Source organism: Terrapene carolina, unplaced genomic scaffold, assembly GCF_002925995.2.
Source record: "Terrapene carolina triunguis isolate 2854851 unplaced genomic scaffold, T_m_triunguis-2.0 Scaffold66, whole genome shotgun sequence".
Lineage (NCBI taxonomy): Eukaryota > Metazoa > Chordata > Testudines > Emydidae > Terrapene > Terrapene triunguis.
In genome coordinates, this window is record NW_020664417.1 from 27,490,895 (window position 1) to 27,514,966 (window position 24,072).

The 24,072-nt window shown below is 39.4% G+C and overlaps 1 protein-coding gene across 5 annotated transcripts in view; it reads left to right on the plus strand.

The window, feature by feature from the left end:
- Positions 1–24,072, plus strand: part of RAPGEF2 (Rap guanine nucleotide exchange factor 2) — a 57,518-nt gene that overhangs the window by 12,558 nt on the left and 20,888 nt on the right. For all 5 annotated transcript variants that reach the window (XM_026647871.2, XM_029910627.1, XM_029910628.1 and 2 more), the window contains exons 4-12: positions 1,476–1,628; positions 2,111–2,275; positions 7,552–7,659; positions 7,767–7,970; positions 8,179–8,287; positions 9,314–9,560; positions 13,724–13,881; positions 22,396–22,636; positions 22,858–23,241. In XM_026647871.2, coding sequence (XP_026503656.1) covers positions 1,476–1,628; positions 2,111–2,275; positions 7,552–7,659; positions 7,767–7,970; positions 8,179–8,287; positions 9,314–9,560; positions 13,724–13,881; positions 22,396–22,636; positions 22,858–23,241 — 1,769 coding nt within the window. The remainder of the gene's footprint in view (positions 1–1,475; positions 1,629–2,110; positions 2,276–7,551; positions 7,660–7,766; positions 7,971–8,178; positions 8,288–9,313; positions 9,561–13,723; positions 13,882–22,395; positions 22,637–22,857; positions 23,242–24,072) is intronic.

The window sequence follows — 24,072 nt, forward strand, 5'->3', positions numbered from 1 at the left end:
TGGCTTAAATATAAGTTGAGATTCTTTTGATTTCTTTCATAAGTGGCATTTTCCCTTAAAATGCTGCATATTAAACAGATAGATGTCTTATGTTGAAAGGGAATGATCCATGTTGGAATGTAAATGTTTTCATTTAAAAGTACCGTATATACTCATTCATAAGCCGATTTTTTTTAGTAAAAAAGGGAAGCACCAGAGAAGGGGGTTGGCTTATGAATGGGTATAGAGAGGGAGAGGTGGGACACAGCCCCTCCCCTCAACAGAGGGAGCAAGGAGAGGCAGCACAGCCAGAAAGGAAGAGGTGGGGCCACGCTGCTCTCCCCCCAGCCTCCAAAGCAGCTGCAGCTCCGGGGCTGGCAGGCTGCAGCCGTGCCACTCGGCCCCGCCCCCCAGAGCAGGCTGTGGCCACGCCGCCCAGCCCGCCGGAACACGCTGCGGCCATGCCGCCCGGCCCAGGCCTCTGAAACATGCTGTGGGTGCGCCGCCCAGTCTGGCCTGCCGAAGCAGCTCCAGCCAGGCCAGAGGCATCCTCCCCAGATAAGGTGGTAAGGGATGGGATGGGGAGAGTGTGGCTAGGGGTGGGGTCATGTGAGGGGTGGGGTCATGTGAGGGGTTACTCCCCTGAGCTCCAGCTTCTCCCACCACCAAAACATTTCCCCACCAGTTGTTGTCCCGGCCCGTCAGGGTAAGCAGCTAGCGTGCCGGGACACTTTGTTTGCTTAGGTTTACCTCCGTGCCTGCAGACGCTCGAGGCAAACAAACCATCTTGGCCTACCAGCAGCTTATCCTGATGGCCCAGGAGCCAAAGTTTGCTGACCCCTGAATTATAGGGTCGGCTTATGAGCGGGTTATAAAAATTTTCCATTTTTACTTATCCATCTTGGGGGGGGGGCGGCGGGGGTCAGCTTATAAATGAACCGGCTTATGATAGAGTATATACGGTAATTATTTTCTGTGTATCTATGCTATTCATAAATTAGAATGGTAGAATTTTCTTAATGGCTGGCTTAATATATTTATGATTACTCAAAGAATAAAAGTGAAAGTTCGCTTACCCATAGCAATAGTGGTACCATAATTATGGATAGGGTTTTCCTTCCATTGTTCCCTTTTTAAATGGCCCTGAAGATGAGGAGGAGGAGGAAGAGGTTTCCTTGAGGAAAATTTTGCAAGTGGGATTTACTTTTATTGGCGGAGAAAATGCAACTATATGAATATTCTATGGAGATATTAAATCATCTTGAATCGATGAATCTTGCACTCTCCTGAGGCAAAAATTATAGTGGAATTTATCACACTTGCTTATTCAGCTGTTTACTACAGAGCTCTTGGAAAGACAATTTTGGCCATCCACGGCCTGAGAAGTTACTTTATCTTCAGTAATCATAGAACACTTGTATTTTAAGTCCAGACAGTTTTTCTGAGGTCTCAGAACTCTGTATTTTTTAATATCTATGCCTGATGATTCTTTCCAGTTTGTCTGCATAGCCCAACAAGATTACTGCCGCATCCTCAATCAAGTAGAAAAAAACATGCAGAAGGTAGAAGAGGAGGGGGAGATTGTTATGGTGAAGGAGCACAGGGAGCTTGATCGCACTGGAACAAGAAAGGGTCACATTGTCATCAAGGTAAAAAAAAAAAAAAAAAAACAACAACAAGCTTTTTAGATTTATAAAAGAAGTACAAGGGGCTTGAAAAAAAAAAAAAAAAAAAAGGATAAAATTTAAAAAAAAAAAAAAAAAAAAAAAAACAACTACAACCAGATGCTTTGTAGATTTGTATGAGCTCTTCCTTGGTGACCCAAGTCCAGAATTAGTTCAGCCATATATCTGAAATACAAGCTTTCCAAAGATTCTTAAATAAAAGAGCTAAAAAGCTATTCAAAATTAAACACAAAAAAATTGCTGTTGTTTCAGGGTTCTTTGATTGTTTTAATTTAGTAAAGTTTATCAATCTCTTTATTGCAATGGTCAAGCTATTTTTTATTGTTTAACACATTGGTGACTAGATAGGCTTAATGATACTATTACATTTAGTGTACCATCAAGATGTAAGATGAAAATAAAAAAGCATTCATGCTAGTTAATAATTAAGCTTTTATTTGTTATAGGGAACATCAGAAAGGTTAACAATGCATTTGGTGGAAGAGCACTCAGTGGTGGATCCAACATTTATAGAAGATTTCCTTTTGACCTACAGGACCTTTCTTTCCAGCCCAATGGAAGTGGGCAAGAAATTGTTGGAGTGGTTCAATGACCCTAGCCTCAGGGATAAGGTTGAAAAAATGACTACTTAAAACTTACGATTGTGAACTCACGTGTATTTAAATACAAATTATTAAGATATAAATAAAAATTACAAAAATATTTGTAGCTTTAAACCAGAATAACTAGATTTGGTCGAACAACCAGCTAATAGTATATGAGGAAATGTTGGTTGTAGAAAATGTATGCTAAATCAGGCGAATAGTTATTAAAAAAGTGTAAGGCACTACCGTTAAACACTAACTGGGGAGCGTGGGAGGTATTTTATCACTCATGTACCCATACTTCAGTCAACTCTGTATATTAAATAATTGGTTGTAGAAGTATCAATCCTCTTTTTAAAATCCTCAGTATTTCAGTAGACTATAGTCATAGACTCATAGAAGATTAGGGTTGGAAGAGACCTCAGGAGGTCATCTAGTCCAACCCCCTGCTCAAAGCGGGACCAGCACCAACTAAATCATCCCAGCCATGGCTTTGTCAAGCCGGGCCTTAAAAACTTCTAAGGACACCTCCCTAGGTAGCCCATTCCAGTGCTTCACCACCCTCCTACTGAAATAGTCTTTCCTAATATTCAACCTAGACCTCCCCCACTGCAACTTGAGACCGTTGTTCCTTGTTCTGTCATCTGCCACCACTGAGAACAGCCAAGCTCCATCCTCTTTGGAACCCCCCTTCCGGTAGTTGAAGGCTGCTATCAAATCCCCCCCTCACTCTTCTCTTCTGCAGACTAAACAAGCCCAGTTCCCTCAGCCTCGCCTCGTAAGTCATGTGCCCCAGCCCCCTGATCACTTTCGCTGCCCTCTGCTGGACTCTCTCCATTTGTCCACATCCTTTCTGTAGTGGGTCCCAAAACTGGACACAGTACTCCAGATGTGGCCTCACCAGTGCTGAATACAGGTGAATATTCACTTCCCTCGATCTGCTGCAATGCTCCTACTAGTGCAGCCCAATATGCCGTTAGCCTTCTTGGCAACAAGGGCACACTGCTAACTCATATCCAGCTTCTCATCCACTGTAATCCCCAGGTCCCCAGCCTATAGCGGTGCATGGGATTCTTCCGTCCTAAGAGCAGAACTCTGCACTTGTCCTTGTTGAACCTCATCAGATTTCTTTTGGCCCAATCCTCCAATTTGTCTAAGTCACCCTGGACCCTATCCCTACCCTCCAGCATATCTACCTCTCCCTCCAGCTTAGTGTCATCCGCGAACTTGCTAAGGGTACAATCTATCCCATTGTCCAGGTCATTAATAAAGATGTTGAAGAAAACCGGCCCCAGGACCGACCCCCAACTATATTGGGGGCAGTCCAATATAGTTCTGTGGTAACTTAGGGCCTAAATCTATGGCAGGAAATATTTCCTTGTTTTCTGTGCACAATAATGGTTTAATGCAATTTGGCAAACGCTTTTTTCTAACAATTTTCTTAAATATAAATAAAAGCAGAAAGACACCAGGCTTGATTCTCCCTTCACTTCACATGGTGAAAATTGGGGTAGCTCCATTGAAATCAAGAGTATAAAGTTGGAGAATCAGGTCCACCATATCCAATTATATATGGGGCAGATAACACTGTTTACAGTTAAGTTTGCCCAGCACTTCACTTTATAAAATCCTGTTTTCAGTTGCTTATAATTTTGCCAAACTTTAACTGTTTGGGTCAAATTGCGTATGCCAGATATTTACCTCAGGCTGGGTTTTTTTTTTTTTTTTTTTTTTTTTTTAGGGGAGGTTGCGGGGGTAAGTGGGGGAGGAAGAATTTCAACTAAAACAGTTCAGTTGTTTCTGTAAATGAGGTTAGAGAAAATACATTGTTTGCCCATGTTAAAAAATTAGGATGAACTTTTCTTTAAGCAGGTCTAGTCGTCCGTTCTCCCCCCCACACACACCCCTCCCCCCCGCACAACTTTAGATCAGGGACTTGAAATTTGCCATGAAATTTGGTCGTCCTTCATGTGAGGGATGTGGCTTTTGCTGTCCCATGAAAATCCACCCCAGAATTTTAGTATGATTTGCTCAAGCTCCAATGCCACATTCCCAGAAGATTCCCTTTGCACTGAGTGAGCTCCAGGCCAGGGCTGAGCAGGACTTTTTCTGCAGTTGGCACCAGAATTGAAAACAATGAACCCATCTCTTCTGGGTGCTCAGTAACTACCACCTACTGAAGCCCAGAGAGTGTGGAGGAGGAAGGTTCTCTATTCAAATGCAGAGGGGGCAAGAGCCAGACCTGGAGGGAGAGGAGCAAAGGTGAGTAGATTAGGACAGGGACACCTGGGAGTTAGGGCAGACTGAGCCTGGACACATGACGAGAGGAGATGGAAAATGGAACTGGGAATTGGGCTAAGGAGACTGGGACTGTGAGCCAGTTGGGGAGAGAGGTACAAGGGGGGTGAATTAAGGTTGCACAAAAAAATTTTTGGTAACATTTGGGTGCTTGACTTTGCAACCTTAATGTTCTTTGACTATAACAGGGTTAAAAAAAGAACTAGATAAATTCATGGAGGATTGGTCCATCAATGGCTATTAGCCAGGGTGGGCGGGAATGGTGTACCTACCCTCTGTTTGCCAGAAGCTGGGAATGAGCGACAGGGGATGGATCACTTGATGATTACCTGTTCTGTTCATTCCCTCCTGGCATTGGCCACTGTCGGAAGACAGGATATTAGGCTAGTTTGACCTTTGGTCTGACCCAGTATGGCCGTTCTTATGTTATGTTCTTCGAACATAGGGATTTTTTTAATGTGTAATATATGTATATACCTCTTTTGTCCATCAGTAGACAGCTCTTTTCAGTGCAATGTCTATTTTGTCAGTAACTTACGACATCCACTGTGATTTCTACATTGAGATTGTCATTATAGTATATTTCAACACTAGTTCCTTCTCCGTCCCAAACCTACACTTATATGTCTTGTCCCTCTTCTTTCCCCCTTTTTCTTTCTATCTCATTCTGTTGCCTCCTCTATATTTATTGAAGGGAAAAAATATTGATATACAATTGTTTTTAATGTGCATTGTCTTACATATTTATCCCCCTAATCTGTAACCATACATTTTGTCATTTAAATTTATTCTAATAAATAAATTGAAACCCTTTAATAAAAGGTCCTTGTTATACTCTGCATAATAACCTTTTCATAAAAAAATCGACTTTGATACTGGAAACTTGTCCTTTCTTGTCCAATAATAGTTTAGCATACTACTGTTTAGTATTATGAAAGCAATATAAAATTTCTTCCCATCTAACCTCATTCAACACAGATCAAAAAAAAGCTTTAAATAGCCATTTAAAATATAAAATACATTTAATGAAATAAGTAGAGTATAACTCTTCTCCCCTCCCAAAATAAATTAATGAAAAAATAAATTAAAACATGCAGTTTATGATGACCTGGAGCAGCCATATTAATCTCTTCAAATGTGAGATTAAATAATGGCTTACATTGCTGTAAGAGTAGCTCAAATTTTGAACAGGGAGGTGGGGAAGATTTAAAAAAAAAAATTTCAAGCCTTAGAATAGAACTAGGAATTTTGTGTAAATGGCCCATTCTGCAGTGATTCTAGGATAGAAAAGTAATTCCATGAAATCATGGAGCACCACAGGCGCTGATTATACTTCAGTGTCAGAAAGGAAAGCTGTGAAATCTTCAGCTCAACAGATTCTGTCCTCCTCCTCCCTCCGACCATGCCACACCGAATAAAAAATAAAACCACTAAAATTTAGATTAGTGTTCTAAAAGATTTTGTAAAGCAGTTTCTTATATGCTTTTGTACAATAGTTTTCAAATAAAAAAAATAAACCTTAGATTCTGTGGCTACTTGTATTTACAACATAGAAATGCCAAGTTTTGTTCAGTTAAAACAATGAATTATATATCCATAAAATTTCAAAAAGATTTAACCCACCTGTAAGTGTGACTTGTTTTAAAAATAAATCTGAAAAGCATGGCTGTGGATTGTTAAGGCTACAATCCTGTCCTTATCCCACATCGTTTGCTTAGGAACTGCAGCACACGTGCAATTATCTCATTGTTAGGAACCCCTAAAATAGTTAATTAGTCTCAGTGTTATGAATTTGAGCTATTATGGTAAATTTGCTTGCTTTTGTAGATAAGTAGGAATCTACTTGAGGACTCTGAGAATCCTTAACACAATAGACCATACAGCTCCAATTCATGTCAAGGTCTATTTGTAGATGCTTTAATCTCAGATCATTGACACAAAAGTGGCTTTGGTATTGTGTAAGTACATGTAAGTGGCAGTTGTATTGTCTTCACATGATTAAAATCTGCACAAGTTTTTATTAATGAAAAGCTGCTATTGGTGATGCTTAGTATTTTTTTTTCTCAGTAACTCACTTTGTCAACATGACAGAAGTAATACAGTCATCATTTTGGTTACTATTTTGCATTTTAAGAACATAAAATATGTTGATTGAACCAAATCTGGTTTTAAATCAATGGGGGAAAATGCTGCTGACTGAAACTTCATAGGTCAAGTTGCAGGATAGAGTAAAAGTTTACAGCTAGCTGTATTGTACTTGAATTCCTGACAGATGTTTAGCTATAGTGGTGCTGCCATAAGGGAGTCTTTTCTGTAGTATAGTCTTAAATTGTAGTTTTAAAATATGGGAAGTCAGAAAGATAAAGTAAGAAAGCAACCCAAGCTCTGTTGTAAAGATGACAATTAAGAATAAATTCATTCACTAGTAAAGTTAATTTATCTCTTCTGCCTTTTGTAAAGACCTATTTTACACACTCTTACAGAGGCACACTCCTTATGAAGTTAATGGCTTTTTTGTCTAAAGGCTAAAGAATAAAATATGGAATGATTTAAAATAGTGTAGAGTAAACCCTGCCTCCTTATGGAAGTTGCCATTCTCTTAAAATGCAAGAAATGTATAGCTCATTGATAAACAACTGCCACAACAACACATACATAGAAAGGCTTTCACACCAATTCTTGTTTGTATACATGTTAGGAATTGCAGTGAACTATGTAAATGCAGACTTAATTTTCTACCCTCTGACAAATTTGATGGAACCAGCATTACCATTTTGAACAACTGTGAACTTTCCAAGAACTTTTAGGTCTTTGCTCATTTTACGTCTCCTTGGTGACCTGCTGGTAAAATGTTGTGTCAGTGGAGTTGGCCTTGAGCAAAATTCTCAGTTTTCACAACTAAAATACATGGAAACTGGGAAATAACCTGTTTAAAAGCTTTAGAAATAGAATTGTTCTCTGAATGTGTACCAGGATAAAGTTTTATATTATTAATTGACTTACAGGTTACACGGGTAGTATTGTTGTGGGTGAACAATCACTTCAATGATTTTGAAGGAGATCCTGCTATGACTCGATTTCTAGAGGAATTTGAGAACAATTTGGAAAGAGAGGTAAGAATAATGGGGTTTTGTAAGGAAAAGAATTTGGGAAGGAGGAGTATTCAGGCTATTCTGTATATTTATGTCATTATTATGCTACTTTTTTTCCCCCCCTGCAGAAAATGGGTGGACATCTGAGGCTATTAAATATTGCATGTGCTGCTAAAGCTAAACGAAGATTGATAACATTAACAAAGCCATCTCGAGAAGCCCCTTTGCCTTTTATCTTGCTGGGAGGGTCAGAAAAGGGATTTGGAATCTTTGTTGACAGTGTGGATTTAGGTAGCAAAGCCACAGAAGCAGGCTTGAAACGTGGTGACCAGGTACATAATTTTAAAGTTTATCAAGTATATACTTGAAATTTCAATGTCTTTGGTTGAGCTATTTTATTCCCTTTTTCCCCCATGAGTGCTGTCATATAGAGCTACAATGTAACTTGTTGCATACATCTTTGTACATTGAGACAGAGATTCTCATGTTTCTGTTTGTCATTAAATAAAAATAGTAAATTGTCGTTTTTACATTTTTTAGATACTGGAGGTGAATGGTCAAAACTTTGAAAACATTCAGCTGTCAAAAGCCATGGAAATTCTTAGAAATAATACTCATTTATCTATCACTGTGAAAACCAACTTATTTGGTAGGTTTGAGTGCACCTTTTTCTTTTTGTTTTACTCTAGTAATCCTATATTCAATCTTTCAGATTAATCTTTTAGTTTTGTTTGAGTGTTATGTACACATAATGTGTGGAAGTAATTTATAATGAAGAAAGAAAAATTAGTAATTAAAGCATTTAAGTTAGGGATGGGAAGACCACAAAATGATTTTTAGGTCCCCAAAGCATTTTATAACACTTTTTTTTTTTTTTAATTATCTTTAGTGGAAATTGCTGAGAGAAAACACAACTAATTTTTAGGTTAATTTACATTACAGTTGTAAAAAATGCAAATTATCTCACATATGAAGAGGTTATACTCTCACTTTCTGAGATTTTAAGGCCAACAGGAACCACTGTAATCCTCTAGTCTGACCTCCTAACGTGCATATACACAAACATTCCTCTGGATACGGACCTCTCTTGGAACTTGGATGATCTGTCTTGATTTCATTTGTCTTTGCCTTCTCTTTTTGTGTTTGGCCTGGCTCACATTCTTTCAGTCCTCACCCAAAGTAAATGCAGTCAAGCCATATGAGCCTACCTATGGAAAAAATGAACTCTTACTCACTCATTTTCCCCACTTGCAAATCCCAGTCGCAAACATCTAACGTTTAGTGGTACATGGATATCATCTCTCACTTCCGTCAGAAATTAATAATTTAGAGTCTGATCCTGTCTGATCCTTACGACTGAGTGCATTGATTTCAATAGGACTATTTTGGGGATTCAGCACTAAGCCCAGCAGTAAGCCCTTGTAGGATCAGGCTCCTTTACTTGTATGCTTCTATTTTATTATGACCGAGGATAGATATTCTGTTCAGATTTTTAAAATGAGTATGTAAACATTTTTTCATTAAAATTAAGGCTGTTTTTAAAATGATTGATAGAATTTGCTGAGCAGACTTTTCTATAATGTTTAACAGTAGATTGGCATGGTGCTTTATACTTTTCTTCGTACTCAGAATTTTCTTTTAAAATATGCTGTTTATCCTTTTTCTTCCTGTGCAGTTTTTAAAGAACTTCTAACAAGATTGTCAGAGGAGAAAAGAAATGGTGCTCCCCATCTACCTAAAATTGGTGATATTAAAAAGGCCAGTCGTTACTCTATCCCAGACCTTGCTGTTGATGTGGAGCAGGTGATAGGACTAGAAAAAGTAAATAAGAAAAGTAAAGCCAACACTGTTGGAGGGAGAAACAAACTAAAGAAGATACTTGACAAAACTCGAATCAGTATCCTGCCTCAGAAACCATACAAGTGAGCATTTCTTAATCTCCTCTAAAATGTTTTTTTTAAAACTGTTGAATTGTTGATATAGAAGGATATAGATCTGTTAAGACAAAAATGTTAAATTTGCAAAAATGTAGGTGGTTCTTTTCTCTATGAACTGTGCCTGGTTAACTAAGATATTTGGGTTGGTTACTCTTCCTTTCGGAAAAGTACCTGCCCACTTTGTGTATGTCCCCATCACCTTAGGTATCAGAATGTTAATACTATATAAGCATACAAGCTTATATGACTGTTCTCCATCCCTTCCTCCTAAACACTGTTGTGGTGTGTGCTTGATATTTCTTCTATGTACTCCTTTTCTTCTGTCTCCTTGGCCACATTGAGTTACTTCTTGAGTTACTCTCAGGAAAAGCAGTTGCAAAAATGTGGCAAACATCTTGCTTGTAACATAGCAGATTTGGTCTGTCTGGTGGAATGGAGTTTCACAGTTGTGGGCAAACCCAGGGTTGAGAAGGTACAATTCTCCTATCAATATTCGCAGCTGTTACACATGCTGGCATCAGGAATGGTGATGTTAAGTTTCTGTTCTCATCAGTGCACTGCAGGTTTGAAAAATTGTTTTACATCAGTTAGAATTTTCTGCTAAGTTTAATATTAACAAGGTAGTATCTTATGGAGCTAAATTTGTTTTTAGAGAGAATAGGTGGGCAAACAAATTGTTTGCAATTGACTCATAGCAGCTGTACAAGTTGTAGATTTCTCCAACCCATTGGCCTAATGTGATCTGCATACTACCATGTGGGAGATCAAATTACCATCCCCAAACCAAATTTTCAACCCAGGTACTTCAGTGGAGTTGGACATGATTACACAAAGACTAAATTTGGTCCCCCCAGTCTCTCTTGCCATAGACTGGCATGGGGCCTTTTAGAAATGGTGTGTTTAGATTCTAGATAAAAGGAATGTGTTGTGCTGGTAAACAACTGTGTGTTTGACCAATTGAGAAATGAGTTGGACATTGTTTTATGGGAGTTTCTTCCAGTTTTTCTCAGTAGAAGTCTGGGGAGCCTAATGGTGACCCTTGAAGATAGGGAGTAGGAAGATGAGAACAATGAAACACCAACCGTCCATGTCTCCAGCCAAGGAGCTTTTGTGGGGTCCCAGATGAATAGATGATCCAGTGGAACAAATACTTCCTATTGTAGAACCATTTTTCTCTTCTGTATCCCATAGGAAGGCTGTGCTTCTGCCCACAGTAATGGAGAGGATAATTGGCGCTCAGATTTTTTACTTCAGTAGTAATAACTGAGAACAGAACTGCTTCAATTAATGTTTAGGTATTAAAAACTAACAAACACTATGTAATTAGTGAAGATGCTATTGGCTGCAAGGGGAGAGAGAACAACATTATTTGCTTTATAAATGAACAAATTATAAAATGCAAATAGTGTATAATTTTAAAATGAATTTGTCTTGAAAATGGAGGTAGGCCACTGAAATTAAGGTTTCAGATATTTTAAAAGCAATGTGTGCTGTTGAAGTAATGCTTGGTAATCTTTTGTAATGATAGTTAGTGGTCTTTTATTGTGTTCACCCTTCCAGTCCCTGTGTTAAAATAAGATTTACAGTAGAAATTAGCATCTTTGATTCCTGTGGATGAAATGGAATGTGTAAATCCTTATAAAAAGAGCCTCATTTAATATTCTCTGACTCTTAACTATTTCTCATTCTCTATATAACCATTCTTGCATATTTGTGCCCCTTAGTTCTCTGATGAACCAGACACATCATTTGCTGGAGTTTGTACTGTTCTCTATTAATCTTACTGCATTAAATTCATTTCTCTTAGTTTGTCACTTATTTTTTCTTCCTCCTTGCACGTTGCTAATTCCTGTGTAGGGGACTGTTTGGGTAAGAGTCAGAAAAACAGCACAGTCGATCTAAAATCCTTTCCCCTTTGCTAGCCTTAATCCCTGTGTTATGTATAGCAATGTATGTTCCCAAAACCCACTGACATTTCAATTTTTTGTTAATGTGTGATCTCCACATAGGGTTGGGTAGGTATAGCCTTTCCAACATGTATATGTTCCACTTCCTGAAAGCCTCTGGTTTAGATATCGTCATAAGTAACAGCATTTCACTGTCATTGGGCACTTAAAGAATTTTCATTTGCTATTTTTGAAAACCACAAATAAAGAGGACTGAAGCATTTCATTTGCCTATGTTAATTAAATGGTAAACTACTATTTAAAGGTAGGAAGGGATATATTTAAAGACCTCTTTATCTTCTTTGCTATCCAAGCAGGAAATGTGCACTCTTCCAATTGCTGTGTCTTGCTATATTAATAGTATCTCAGTGCACAATAAAAGAATATATAAAGGAATGGGAATCCATTTGCTTTTTCCCTTCAAGCCTCCTTCCCAACACCACACCCAAATAAAATATTTTGCACAACAGTGGGGAAAGTATGTTGTGGCACCCAGGATCTTGCAATATTGCCATTTTTAAGTCTGATTTTCCTAGTTTTTACTTATTTATAATAGTTCAAATCTCAGAAGTTTTGATGTAGTTTTAAAAAAAATCAGTTTAGGCTCTTTATAAGAAAGAAAGTGAATACTTTTGCTCATATATAACCTTTCATATGAGACTCTTTAGAAATATTACCTATTTAATCCTGACAACACCATAGTTAAGAACAACAGCCACCAAAGGGAAGCCATATCTGGTATGGAATACAGTATCTGTTTAACATTATATAGTAAAACTAAACAGTTTGACAGGAAGTAAAAATGAATGCAGTATCTCATTGAAACTGCAAGAGGCATTTAGTCAGGCAAAGTGTCATTACCTCAGTGTGAGTGTAGCCAAAACATTGATGTTAACACCTCGACTCTTATGAAAAGTACTGCAGGAAGTTATCACCAGAAGTGATTGTGTTCTTGGGTTTTGCACTTTAAAGAAGACAGCACATCCAGCACCATAGATGTGTGATAACAACCTACCAAATATTGTTGAGTGGTGGCTTAGAGGAAAGAGTATTATCTACTGAATTACTATCACCACTTTTCACAGCACTCTAAGCTTTGTGTGGCGGTATCTGATTTGGCCATAAGAAAGTGGGGCTTGCGTGCACTGGGCAAAACACTTGTACTTAAGCACAAAATGACATGGCTAAATGTGCTATGGCAACTCTAAATGAAAATGTAAGTAATAGATAAGAGTCAAATGCTTCCTATGGTATCCATGTTGATTTTCTGTTTGACTGTTGACGAATTGGCCAAGATTTTAAAAAATGAGTGCCTGAGGTACTTTAATTTAGTGGCCTAATTTTTAAAGGTGTGTTGGGCATCTAGCAGTTCTGACTTATTTATTTAGGAACCTAATATGGATTTAGGAGTCTAATGTTAGGCATTCACTGTTGAAAACCCTGGCCTTTGGTTGTTAAATTATAAAAATATTTCCATCTGCTACAACGGTTGTCATTAAACATTCAAAGTTTGCCCACCAAAATGTTGTATTTGAAGTTCTCAGCTACATCCCTGTATGTAAACTCAAGAGCTTGGCTCCTCATCAAGAGCACATTACCCTGGCTTCTACACCCTCCACTGCTTCCAATTTGTTTCCATTGCCAATTAAGATCATCTTCCTGCACTCAAAGCCATCAATAGTACCCATCATTAGATGACATCTCTCCATCTGTGACCTGCTAACACTGTTGTGCTCCTCTGGAATAATGCAGTTCACAAAAAATAAAGTGCCTAAGAGCTGGAGAAATATTGTTCTGGGATGAGGGGATCTTTTTTGGAATGAGTTACAAGAGGAGATTAGACTGAGCCAAAGTCCGATTGGTTTTAAAGTGCACTGCATGTTACCCCTTTTTAATAAATCTTCTCCACCCTGAATAAAGTGCTGAGATAACAAAACTAGCCATCTTCCCAGAAGTAGGAAGGGCAAAGAGCAGAATCCTCATTGGTTATTGGTAAGCAGATCTAATTTTATTGTTATATTGCAATTTTATTGTTATATAGCACTTGGATACTGTGGCTAAATGCACCGTAGAGGAAACTATAAGATAGCTACTGCTTTTTGAGGACCGTTAATTTTTAAATGGCAAATACTGTAGCCATAACTAAAGCTTTGAAGATTTAAGTTCTGAAATTTCTTATTTTCTCATTACTCCTTGGCACAGTGACATTGGAATTGGCCAGTCACAGGATGACAGCATTGTAGGATTGAGGCAGACCAAACACATTCCTCCTGCTTTACCTGTCAGTGGAACCCTGTCATCCAGTAATCCAGATTTATTGCAGTCACATCACCGCATCTTAGATTTCAATAGTACTCCAGGTGAGCATCAATTATTTTTACTCTTACCTCTGATTTTCCTCTAGACACACTTTACTTTTAGATACTCATTGTTCTGGATCTACCCATCAATTTGTATTTACATATGTTTTAACCTATAGACTGATCATGTATTGTATTAATATACAGTTCTTTCTTGTGTCATTGCTCCAGTTTATTTTAACTCCAGGCAAATATGTATTGTGGCAAAGTACCTTCTTCTCCTCAGCAGGCTCAGTCCTTTTTAGCCTTGGAGAGACAGGCTTGGGCAAGGCAAATCCTTGCAGGTAGCACAGGGTTTGGCTATTCCTTTTCTCAGTCAGCCCCTTGTGCTTGTTTATCTTCCCTTCTGGGGACAGAGTGCGGCCTTCCTTGCTGGAAGGGTCCAGAGCCTTGCTGCTCCTAACTTACTGGCAGCTTCCCTGGTTCTCTCACTCTCCCCCCCATGTGGAGGGGATGCTCTCAGTCGTAGTTTGTGGAAAAAATACAGGCACAAGATGGAATCCAGGGTCACTTGAGCAAGTCACATGCCCTTGCATGCTTTGATAACTCATAGAAGCAGCCATTACCCATATTTTGGCTAAAGCATCCACCGGAAGCCTACTGGGTGGGGACAATCTTCTTTGATGGGCCATTATGAGATGTAAGTGTTCTTTAAAGGGCCATCAACTTGAATAGTTCATTCACAATGTGCTGGCCAGACTGGATATAAATTACCTTGTGGGTGTTATCCCAGGAGCAAACTTGTTTGAAATATAGGTCTATGTAGCCAATATTCATAACTTCAGATGCAAAAATTATACATGCATATAAACAGGATCATCATACTCAGCAAGCAGGGCCGGGTCTAGGCACCAGCAAAACAAGCTGGTGCTTGGGGCGGCACATTTTTAGGGACGGCATGGCCGGCGCCAGAATGCCGCCCCTGCCGCCCCTAAAAATGTGCCCCGGCCACCCTAGCTCACCTCCGCTGCTGCCGCTCGCGCGCCACGGCGCGCAAAACAGCTGATTCGCGCACCGCTGCTTGCCCTCCCTCCCAGGCTCTCAAACCTGGGAGGGAGGGGGAGACTCCGAGTGGCCGCGGCACGTGAAACAGCTGATTCGCGCGCCGCTTGGGGCGGCAAAAATCCTAGAGCCGGCCCTGTCAGCAAGTCATAACTTTTCCATTGATACCTTACATGATATACTTTGTTCAAGATTTGTTGCATTTGTCTGACAGCGGCAATATTAATGGTCATGTTCCAATCATACAGCATCACAGACTGCTACTTAGTAATTTATTTTATTATAATAAAACTTGTCCAGATATGCTTCAAATGGTTTTAAAACAATTCTTAGCTTTTTTTCCTAACCAACCAAAAAAAAAACACCCTACAAACAAACAAAACCCCTCCAACTAGATCAGATATCTTAAGGGTTTTAGGAATATTTGGGTTATAGACACAAGCCATTGATTAATTTCAGTGTACTTGAAGACTTGAAAAAATTTAAAGCTTACAGTTTTTAATTTAGTTGTTACCTTGAACTAAATAAAAGATGGGGACACGGGCAGTTTTCGGAAAATTGAATGCATTGGAGTAGAAAGGGAAAGCCTTGTGGAGTTGCCATCCTTTAAGGCTTTAGGGACACTGCTTCAGGATGGAACATAAAACTACTTGTTCAAGTAAGCTTTGAAAACCAACTTTTTGGAAGGGTTGTCTTCAGGAAAATAAAACACCCATTCTAGAAGCTTGAAGCCAGCAACAATCTGTTTTATATCCTGCTTTATATAGGGTTTTTGTTTTTGTTTTTAAATAGCAGTTTATTTTTAAATGGTCAAATACTCCATAACACTTTTACTCTCATGGCTGTATTCTATTGGGATTCATGAGTATACTATGATTTTTAACTGTCTATCACCTTTAATTTCCCCTTTACCTTCAGACAGAAACTCCAAGTAGACTAGCCTCTTATCTACAAGGCAAGGCTTTTCCCAGTACTCCAGTGCAATTTCTTTCTGGGAAAGATGGGGAAAAAATGATAAAAGCTGTCAAGTAGTAAAATTAAGAAGTCATGATTAATTTATAAAAAACAACAATACCTTATGAAACATCTCATTATCTGAATGTGACTGTGCCCCTTGCAACCATGAATGCTAGTCCATTGACTTTGCTCATATGCAACCGTCCTATGAGCAAATGGAGGAAAGGAAACTGAAATGTCATTTTTCACTTATGACAAAGCAATCGGATAGATCTTGAGCACAGTTTCCCAGAGACACTCTCCCTTTCACTAACATTAACCTAAAACTATGTTTTAGTGGCATAATCAATAATAGTACCTTCTAAATGCATGGAAAGATTTACAGTTATTTTAGTTTTCTATGTGGTGTTAGCTAGAGATGGGCTTGGATCAAGCCACACAGTTTGGATACGTCTTTGCCAAAGTTAGGGGATGTTAAGATCTGAGGCATTGATTTGTCCCATCATGGAGATAATTGTCATCTCCATTGTTGAGTTCTGGATCCGAACTTCCTCGAAGTTTGGGATTGTTTGGATCTGAGGCTTCGGATCAAGATCAGCTCTAGATTGCATTTTTAATTTCAAAATCCTGTACACTTTTTATATAGGATGTGATACTGCTTAGATGATGATCAGACCTGTATTGGACATGAAAAATTGTGGTAAGAGTAAGCCAGGGTGGTGATTATGTTATCATAGAACCTAGGAACCCAAGTCATGAACCATTGTGCTAGGCATTGTACAAAGATAGAATAAAGACAATCTCTGCCTCAAAGAGTTTATAGTCTAAGTATTAAACAAGAGACAACAGATAAATATAGACAGGAGAATACAAAGAAACATTGAGACAGTATTGGTCATCGTGAAATGTAGTGGTCTCAGTTCACTGGTGGCCTAACCATTATGAAGATTTTTTTAGGCATCATGGCAGAGGAGAGTTTTGAGGAGGATAATGAGGTAGCTTTATGTTTATGGGGAACTGCAGATGTTTGCTGGTTTATGGTTTATGTTTATGGGGTATGCTGATGTTTATGGGGAACTCCTCCAAGTGTCAGGGGAATCATGGGAAAAAACACAAAAAAGTCTGCTTGCTTGCGGATCTTAGCAAGCGGGCAATGGAGGCTGGCATCATGGGCAATTAGAGGCGGGAATCAATGTCTTGATAGTGAACGAGAGATGATAGAAAGGTGGGGATAGGCCATGAAAGGCCTTGAAAAGGAAGACAAGCAGCTTGTTTCATGTGATAATGAAGTGGTGGCAAAGAGAAGATTGACATGGTGAAAATGATAGGCTGGGAAAATGATCTTTAAAGCAACATTCAGAATGGATATGAGCGGGGCATGATGGCATTTGTCAAGGCCAGAGAAAAGGGTGTTGCAGTAATCGAGACACAAGGTGAAGAAAGCCTGCACAAGTATTTTAGTTGAGCCTTAGAAGCATAGAACACGAAGGGACCTTAATTTTTCACTGATCAGGTATTTGTTCTTCATACTGACTCTTCTAATCCTAAAGAGCAGGTTACCTTCCTCTTGAGCAAAAGGGGGCTTGTTAGTGCAATCAGTGGACTCTCACTAGGAGCTGAGTTTGCAGTGGCACACAGTAAAATAGTTGAGAACTTCCATTTTGTTTAATGTTTATTTTAGGAGGGTTTTCGAAGTAGTATATTGAGCACTTTCTTTTCCTTTTCCTGCCTATTTTTCTTTCTTAATGGGTTGGGCATTATTTGAGACATTTCTTCTCCCACAGTGACGAATCTCTGAGGCACTCCTTCAGGGTTTGACTGCTTCTCCTGCCCAAGATGGCAGAGCAACCCAGAAATTACAGAAACATGCTCTGTCCCTGAAAGCCTTCTTCTGAAGGAGCCTCTGTTCACAGAAGGAAGAGCTGTATTAGTAATGTGCAAAGCATATTGGACCCTCACTCTCCAAGGAAACAAGTATCAGAGGGGTAGCCGTGTTAGTCTGTATCCACAAAAACAACGAGGAGTCCAGTGGAGTGAGCTTGCAATTTGTCTAGGTCTAGGATACCTGAATATTTGGCATAGCAACTAAGTTCTCTGTTTTGATTATCATACATTAATAATTTTTAAAATAGGCTTAGAAATATGGTTACATAAAGGCATTACTGAATCATTGTAGTTGGGATATGAAATTCAAGGAAATGACTGAATTGGCCTAAATTTAGCCTAATGAATATGTAAATTATGAGGTAATCAGTCAGTTTTAATATTTTTTCATTGCTGTTCTTCAAGTTGCAAAATAGTGAATAAATGTGCACATCCCAGTAGTGATCACGGTATATCACTATATAAAACAAGCCATGTATGAGAGAGAAGAACTCTCATGTTCCCTAAATTGACTAATTTGGTAACATCGTGCAATAATGGGAAAACATTCTGTAATATTTGTTTTTATCTCGACACTTCTGTTGATGAATACACGTGTTTTTGTAGGGTTTTTTTTTTTTACAAAATATACATGTAGTGCACATTCAGGTCTAATAGTAAATTCCCTTTTCTCTGAATTGCTGCCAAATAAGATTCCTTTTCTTCAAAGAAAATGTTTTTGTCTAGCAGTTGGTTTATCAGTATCAGTCTATTTAAGTATTAGTCTTGGCAGTAGATCCAGGAGACTTCACTTTTGCTTTGTTTTCATGTTGTTCATATGACCTTTATGTCCTTCAGAATAAAAATACAAATTGCCCCTCCTCTTACTTTGATGAAAAACAGAGCAGGAATTTAAATCCATGACACGCACACAAATATCAAAGCTTATTTACCTCTGAAAAATATGTTAACTTCCCCAGTCAGTTAAAAGATTAGAGTGGAAGTGCTTACCTTTATCATGAAAAATACCGTGGGGGACAGAATTATTGTGCCCTTATAGTAAGTCCAGTGGCGAAGAGCTGCAAGATTTTCTACAGCTTTGCTTTTTATATTCTATTTCGACTGGAAATTGCCAGAATGATAAAATGTGAGTTCATCTCCAGATTCAATCTCCCACCAATTTTATACTGATATTCAAATCCAAGGTTTTAGTTTGGAGGTCTCTCTTTCTTACTTTTTTAAAAAGTAATAAAATCCCAGTACAACCATTGTATTCTCAGCTATTTAAACAATACCTTATAAATATTTGAGTGCTGAATGATTTATTCCTTTTTCCCTTGATTGAATGTATTTAATTCCTAATTATAAAACACTGGCATGAAAAATTAATGAAGTTGCAGGTCTCAATTCATAAATGTTATGTATGTTTGGTTTTATATATTTAATACTGTAAGAGAATGGGGCTGATTTTTTAAAAAAGTTAGGCGCAACTTGCATTCGTATTACTACAACTGTCCATGCAAATCTGTTTGCATATGTAACTGGCCAGTTCTTCTTTGAGTAGGATCTCTCACTGCAGGTGTGCTTATACCCCAAGCACCTTTGATCAGAGATTTTTGGTAGTACTGCCTGTTTGGCCCACCCTTGCATCCTCATGCCCACGCCAAAGACAGATAGGGCTGCATGGGGAAACAGCCCTCTGTGTCTTCTCAGCTGCCTTGGCCTGAGACAGAGTGCTAGTGTGCTCACTTTACTATTCAAATCCTGTCCTTAGTCTTAGATTTCCTTTACTTTCCTTGATTTTGTAGGGGAGGCGGGGTTTCGTTCGAGATCCCCATTGTCCCAGAGTATGCCAGGATATTCGGGTTTCAAATTCCCTGTTTGTCCACTGCTTGGGGGACACACACATTCTCTCATAAGTGTATCATCCACTCAGCTTTTAAAAGCAGAGCCAGGAAGAATCAGAAAATAAAACTTAAGCACTTAATGATGAAGTATTGTCTCCAGATGGCCTCCGATCCAGGCTACTAGGAGTCACTCCCCCCCCCCCCCCCCCCCGGCTTTCAACCACCGCTCCCCCACCCCAAACATAAGCCTGTGAATGAGAATAGTGCCCCGTCAACATCTGCAGCCACCTATGCACATTCAGGAGATATCCTTGGAGGACTCAGGGAAGACTCACAGAAGAGGACTCATTCTCCTCATAAGGGGTCTGCTTCGAGAAAGCCTTGGGATCCTCAAAGTAAAACTTCATTAGAGATCTCATATCCCATTCTGGGTACCGCATGGGGTGTCAGCACACATTAAGTGGCACACCCATATGGATATACATCTCGAAGAACTCTAGTTACTGCACTCCTTGTACTATCTCTGCTCCTCCCAGCCAGTCTTCATCAGTACCATCTACTTCCATCAGATAAGATTTACCAAAGTAGTTTATGCCCTCTGCATTGATTAGAACCTTTCCCTCTACCAACCCACCTGATACTCCAGGGTTGTCTTATTTAAGATGAGCTGGTGTCCCCCCGTCCAGTACCCTCAGAGTGGCAGAGCTCCTCCTTTACATGAGGAGGAGTTCTCTTCAGCCACCCAAATCTCAGTGCATGATTCCTCTACTTACCAAAGGGACTTCCCTCCTGACTGTTTTGGGGAGAGAGAAGGGTTACATTCAGGATGAACCCACGCCCTGTGCACTGGTTCTAGCACCATTGGATGCCACCTCCCATGCTTTATTGACCCCCTCAGTGGCCATACTGAGATCCTTGGGCTCCAGGTCGACAACAATTCTCATGAGTCCCTAGTTTTTCATGTGGGGACCACAAAAAGAGACATTCTCCTACTTTATCTATCCCTGCTCCATTACCTCAGGTACAGGAATCCCTTGAAGAGCAGGAGGCGGAGCAGAGAAGGATGATTCTCTGCAAATGAATGTCTTTCAGATGAGGTAGTTATGCTGCCTCCACTTTCTCTGGCTGATGATTTCAAACAATTAATTAAATGTATTGCAGACTCTTTACCAGTCCCTCTAGAGGATGTCAGAGAGTCGCAGTCAAGCTCCCGGATATTCTTTAGTTGCCACTTTCAGCTAATGTTAGCTTGCAAATTAATGAATCCCTACTAGACCCTAGCAAAATTATCTGGCAAACTCTGGCAGTGATACCACCAACATGCAATTATGCTGATAAAAGAATATTACATCCCAGCCAAGAGCCCTGAATTATTATTTTCACGTCCTGCACCTAACTCTCTGGCTGTGGAAGCAATGAATCAACAGTAGCACATAAAATTCGCACCTTATAATAAGGATCAGAAACACCTTGACAAAGGATGCTGCCTTCCATACCCTGCACATTAGGAGGATGAGGGTCTTTTATTTGGACGGAAGCAGACCATTTAGAAAATTTCCAAGACTGTTGTATCAATTGCTGAGAAGTCCAAAGGGTCCACAATCTCCACCCAAGCACTTTTCAGATGGATTTCTGGATGTATTCTTTCTTGTTCTCATAGGGTATTAGCCCATTCCACAAGGTCTCTCTCTACCATTGTCACATTCCCATTGTTGAGATCTGCAAAGCTGCAACTTTGTCTTCAATACATACTTTTTCCATGAACCACATGATGGTTTATTCTTCTAGCTGTTGTCCTTGGGAAAGCAGTCTTGTCTTCAGTATTGGACTTGACTCTGAAGCTTCCTCCTTTTGTTTTGAAGTAGAGAACCCATAGGAACACTACTTGAAGAAGAAAGAGATTATCCACCTTGGGCAGTAATTTAAGTTCTTCGAGGTGTGTACCTATGGGTGTTCCTCTACCACCCTCCTTCCCCTCTGCTTCCAAGTTTCTTCTATGGGACGTAGCAGTGGAAAAGGAACTGAGGGCAGTTTACCAGTGCAGGCCTATATATACTCAGTGCAGAGCATGAGGATGTGTAGAGTGCATGTGCAGGCCGAATGGGCAGTACTACCAAAAATCTCCAGTCAAAGCACATCTGAACTGGAGAGCCCATAGGAACACACATCTCGAACTCCAGTTTCTGCATAAGGTGAGTACCCAATTCCTTACCTATCCATTTCCTTGCAGGTGCTGCTCTGATGGCCTGTAAGAGGTTCCATTTTTGGGGTAGGGGGGAGGAAAACTCAGCACTAACACTTTCACTTTTTGCAGAAATCCACAACTTTCTAAGGCAACAAAACAAACACACTCTTTGGGCTCTCAGTATAGGAGTCAAGGACTTGGGATGGGGAGCAGAGTCTATTTAAAAGCGGCATATAATCCAGACTGGGAGAAGTTCCGTTTTATAGACCAGAGAAACCCAGACTTCCAAGCTGCATGGCTTATCCTCTGTAGTGGATCCAAATCAATCTGCTACATCCACAAAATCTTATGCAGGTCTCACTCATCTAATATTTTAAAGGTTCCATAAGTGAGTCCTTAAGCCTGGGACTTTCTGCCATATTAGTAGGTTTCAGATGGTCTCTTGTAGATGAAGTTTTCGGGTCTAAATTCAGGTTAGACCCACCAGATGCATATCAGTTGGGAGCTATGTCCTGTAAAAAATTTCAGGAGAGGAAAGGGGAGAAGAATGAAAACACAGTGACCCTGATGTCAGAAGTAACTGTACAGATCTACTCCTGTGGTGTCATCACTTTTATTGTTCTTTGACCTGCATTTGTATTTTTTTTTTTTCTTCTTCAGACTTACCAGACCAAGTTCTGAGGGTTTTCAAGGCAGACCAGCAAAGTCGCTATATTATGATTAGTAAGGACACAACAGCAAAGGAAGTGGTCATTCAAGCGATTAGAGAGTTTGCTGTAACTGCTACTCCCGATGCATATTCTTTGTGTGAAGTCTCTGTCACTCCAGAGGGTGTAATCAAGCAAAGGAGGCTTCCAGATCAGCTATCCAAGCTTGCTGATAGGATACAGCTAAGTGGCAGGTGAGACTTTGGTTTATATTATGTCAGTTTAATAAGAATTCTAATTCATATGAGTATCTGCAAACTTGTGACAGTCTGTTTTCTCCCCAGAAATATTTCAACTTCAAGGTTACTATTCTAAGCTAGTTAGAGCATATACTACACTAATTTCAGTCTGTAACTTTTCTCTAGTATATGATGATCTTAGCTATCAATTTTCTTCTGGTATTTGATTTTTATAGGTATTATCTGAAAAACAACATGGAGACAGAAACATTGTGTTCAGATGAAGATGCTCAGGAGTTACTGCGGGAAAGTCAAATTTCCCTACTGCAGCTCAGTACTGTTGAGATGGCTGCTCAGCTCTCCATGCGAAACTTTGAGCTGTTTCGTAACATTGAACCCACAGAGTACATAGACGACCTGTTTAAACTCAAATCTAAAACCAGTTGTGCTAACTTGAAAAAGTTTGAAGAAGTGATAAACCAAGAAACATTTTGGGTAGCATCTGAGATTCTAAGAGAAACCAACCAGCTAAAAAGAATGAAGATCATTAAACACTTCATTAAGATAGCACTGCACTGCAGGGAATGCAAGAACTTCAACTCCATGTTTGCAATTATCAGGTAAATAAGGGAAGTTTTGTGTGGGTTTTTTTTTTTTACACCGTGAATTCAGTTCAGATTACTCAGGAATAATACTTCAAACTGAATAGAAATTTGCATTAAACAGAAAGGGAGCTGACTAATACTATTACCGTCAGCTTTGGACACTCCTAAAAAAGATAAGAAAAGATTTTTTCCCCCAAGAATCTTGTATCCTGATATTAAAATGTTTGTTGAAATAATCCTTGGAACTCGACCACCTTTATAAAAACTGAAACTAGAGGAATTGGGAAATACAGAAATTGTGTGGCGTGGGAGGAAAGAGAATTTTGAGAAGGATGACAAAGTTAGAGATAGTCAAACTTAGAAAAAAATAAAAAATGTAAGCGGGTCCAGGAATGAGAATAAGTCCAGCAGCTTCATGGAGGAAGGATGTCAAAAGGATTGCATATCGCCTTGTTCTACTCTTGTGGTTGTGCCTGTGGGAAAGGTAATGGGGAGGGTGGATAGTAAAAAGAATTTGCAATTATAAGAAAGCAGGTGGCTTGTGGTATTTTCTGTCTTGGTGCTTGATCCTTACAAGATACTGAGTTCATCTCATGAAGTGCTATTTGACCTCGCCCCCTGCTTTCCTGTGGGAGTTAGGATGTGCATTACCTCATAGAAGGTGCTCAGTACCCTGTATTTATTGAGTCTTGGTATATTATTGATTGTAGTTTTGTACTATCAGCTGCTTAGACTGTTGACAAAAGAAAAATTGTTCCCAGTAGGAGAGTGTACTATTATCTACCCTATCTGGAGCTGAAGAAAGCAATAGAAGTAATTAGAATGCGGTTCTTTTGAATTTGGGTT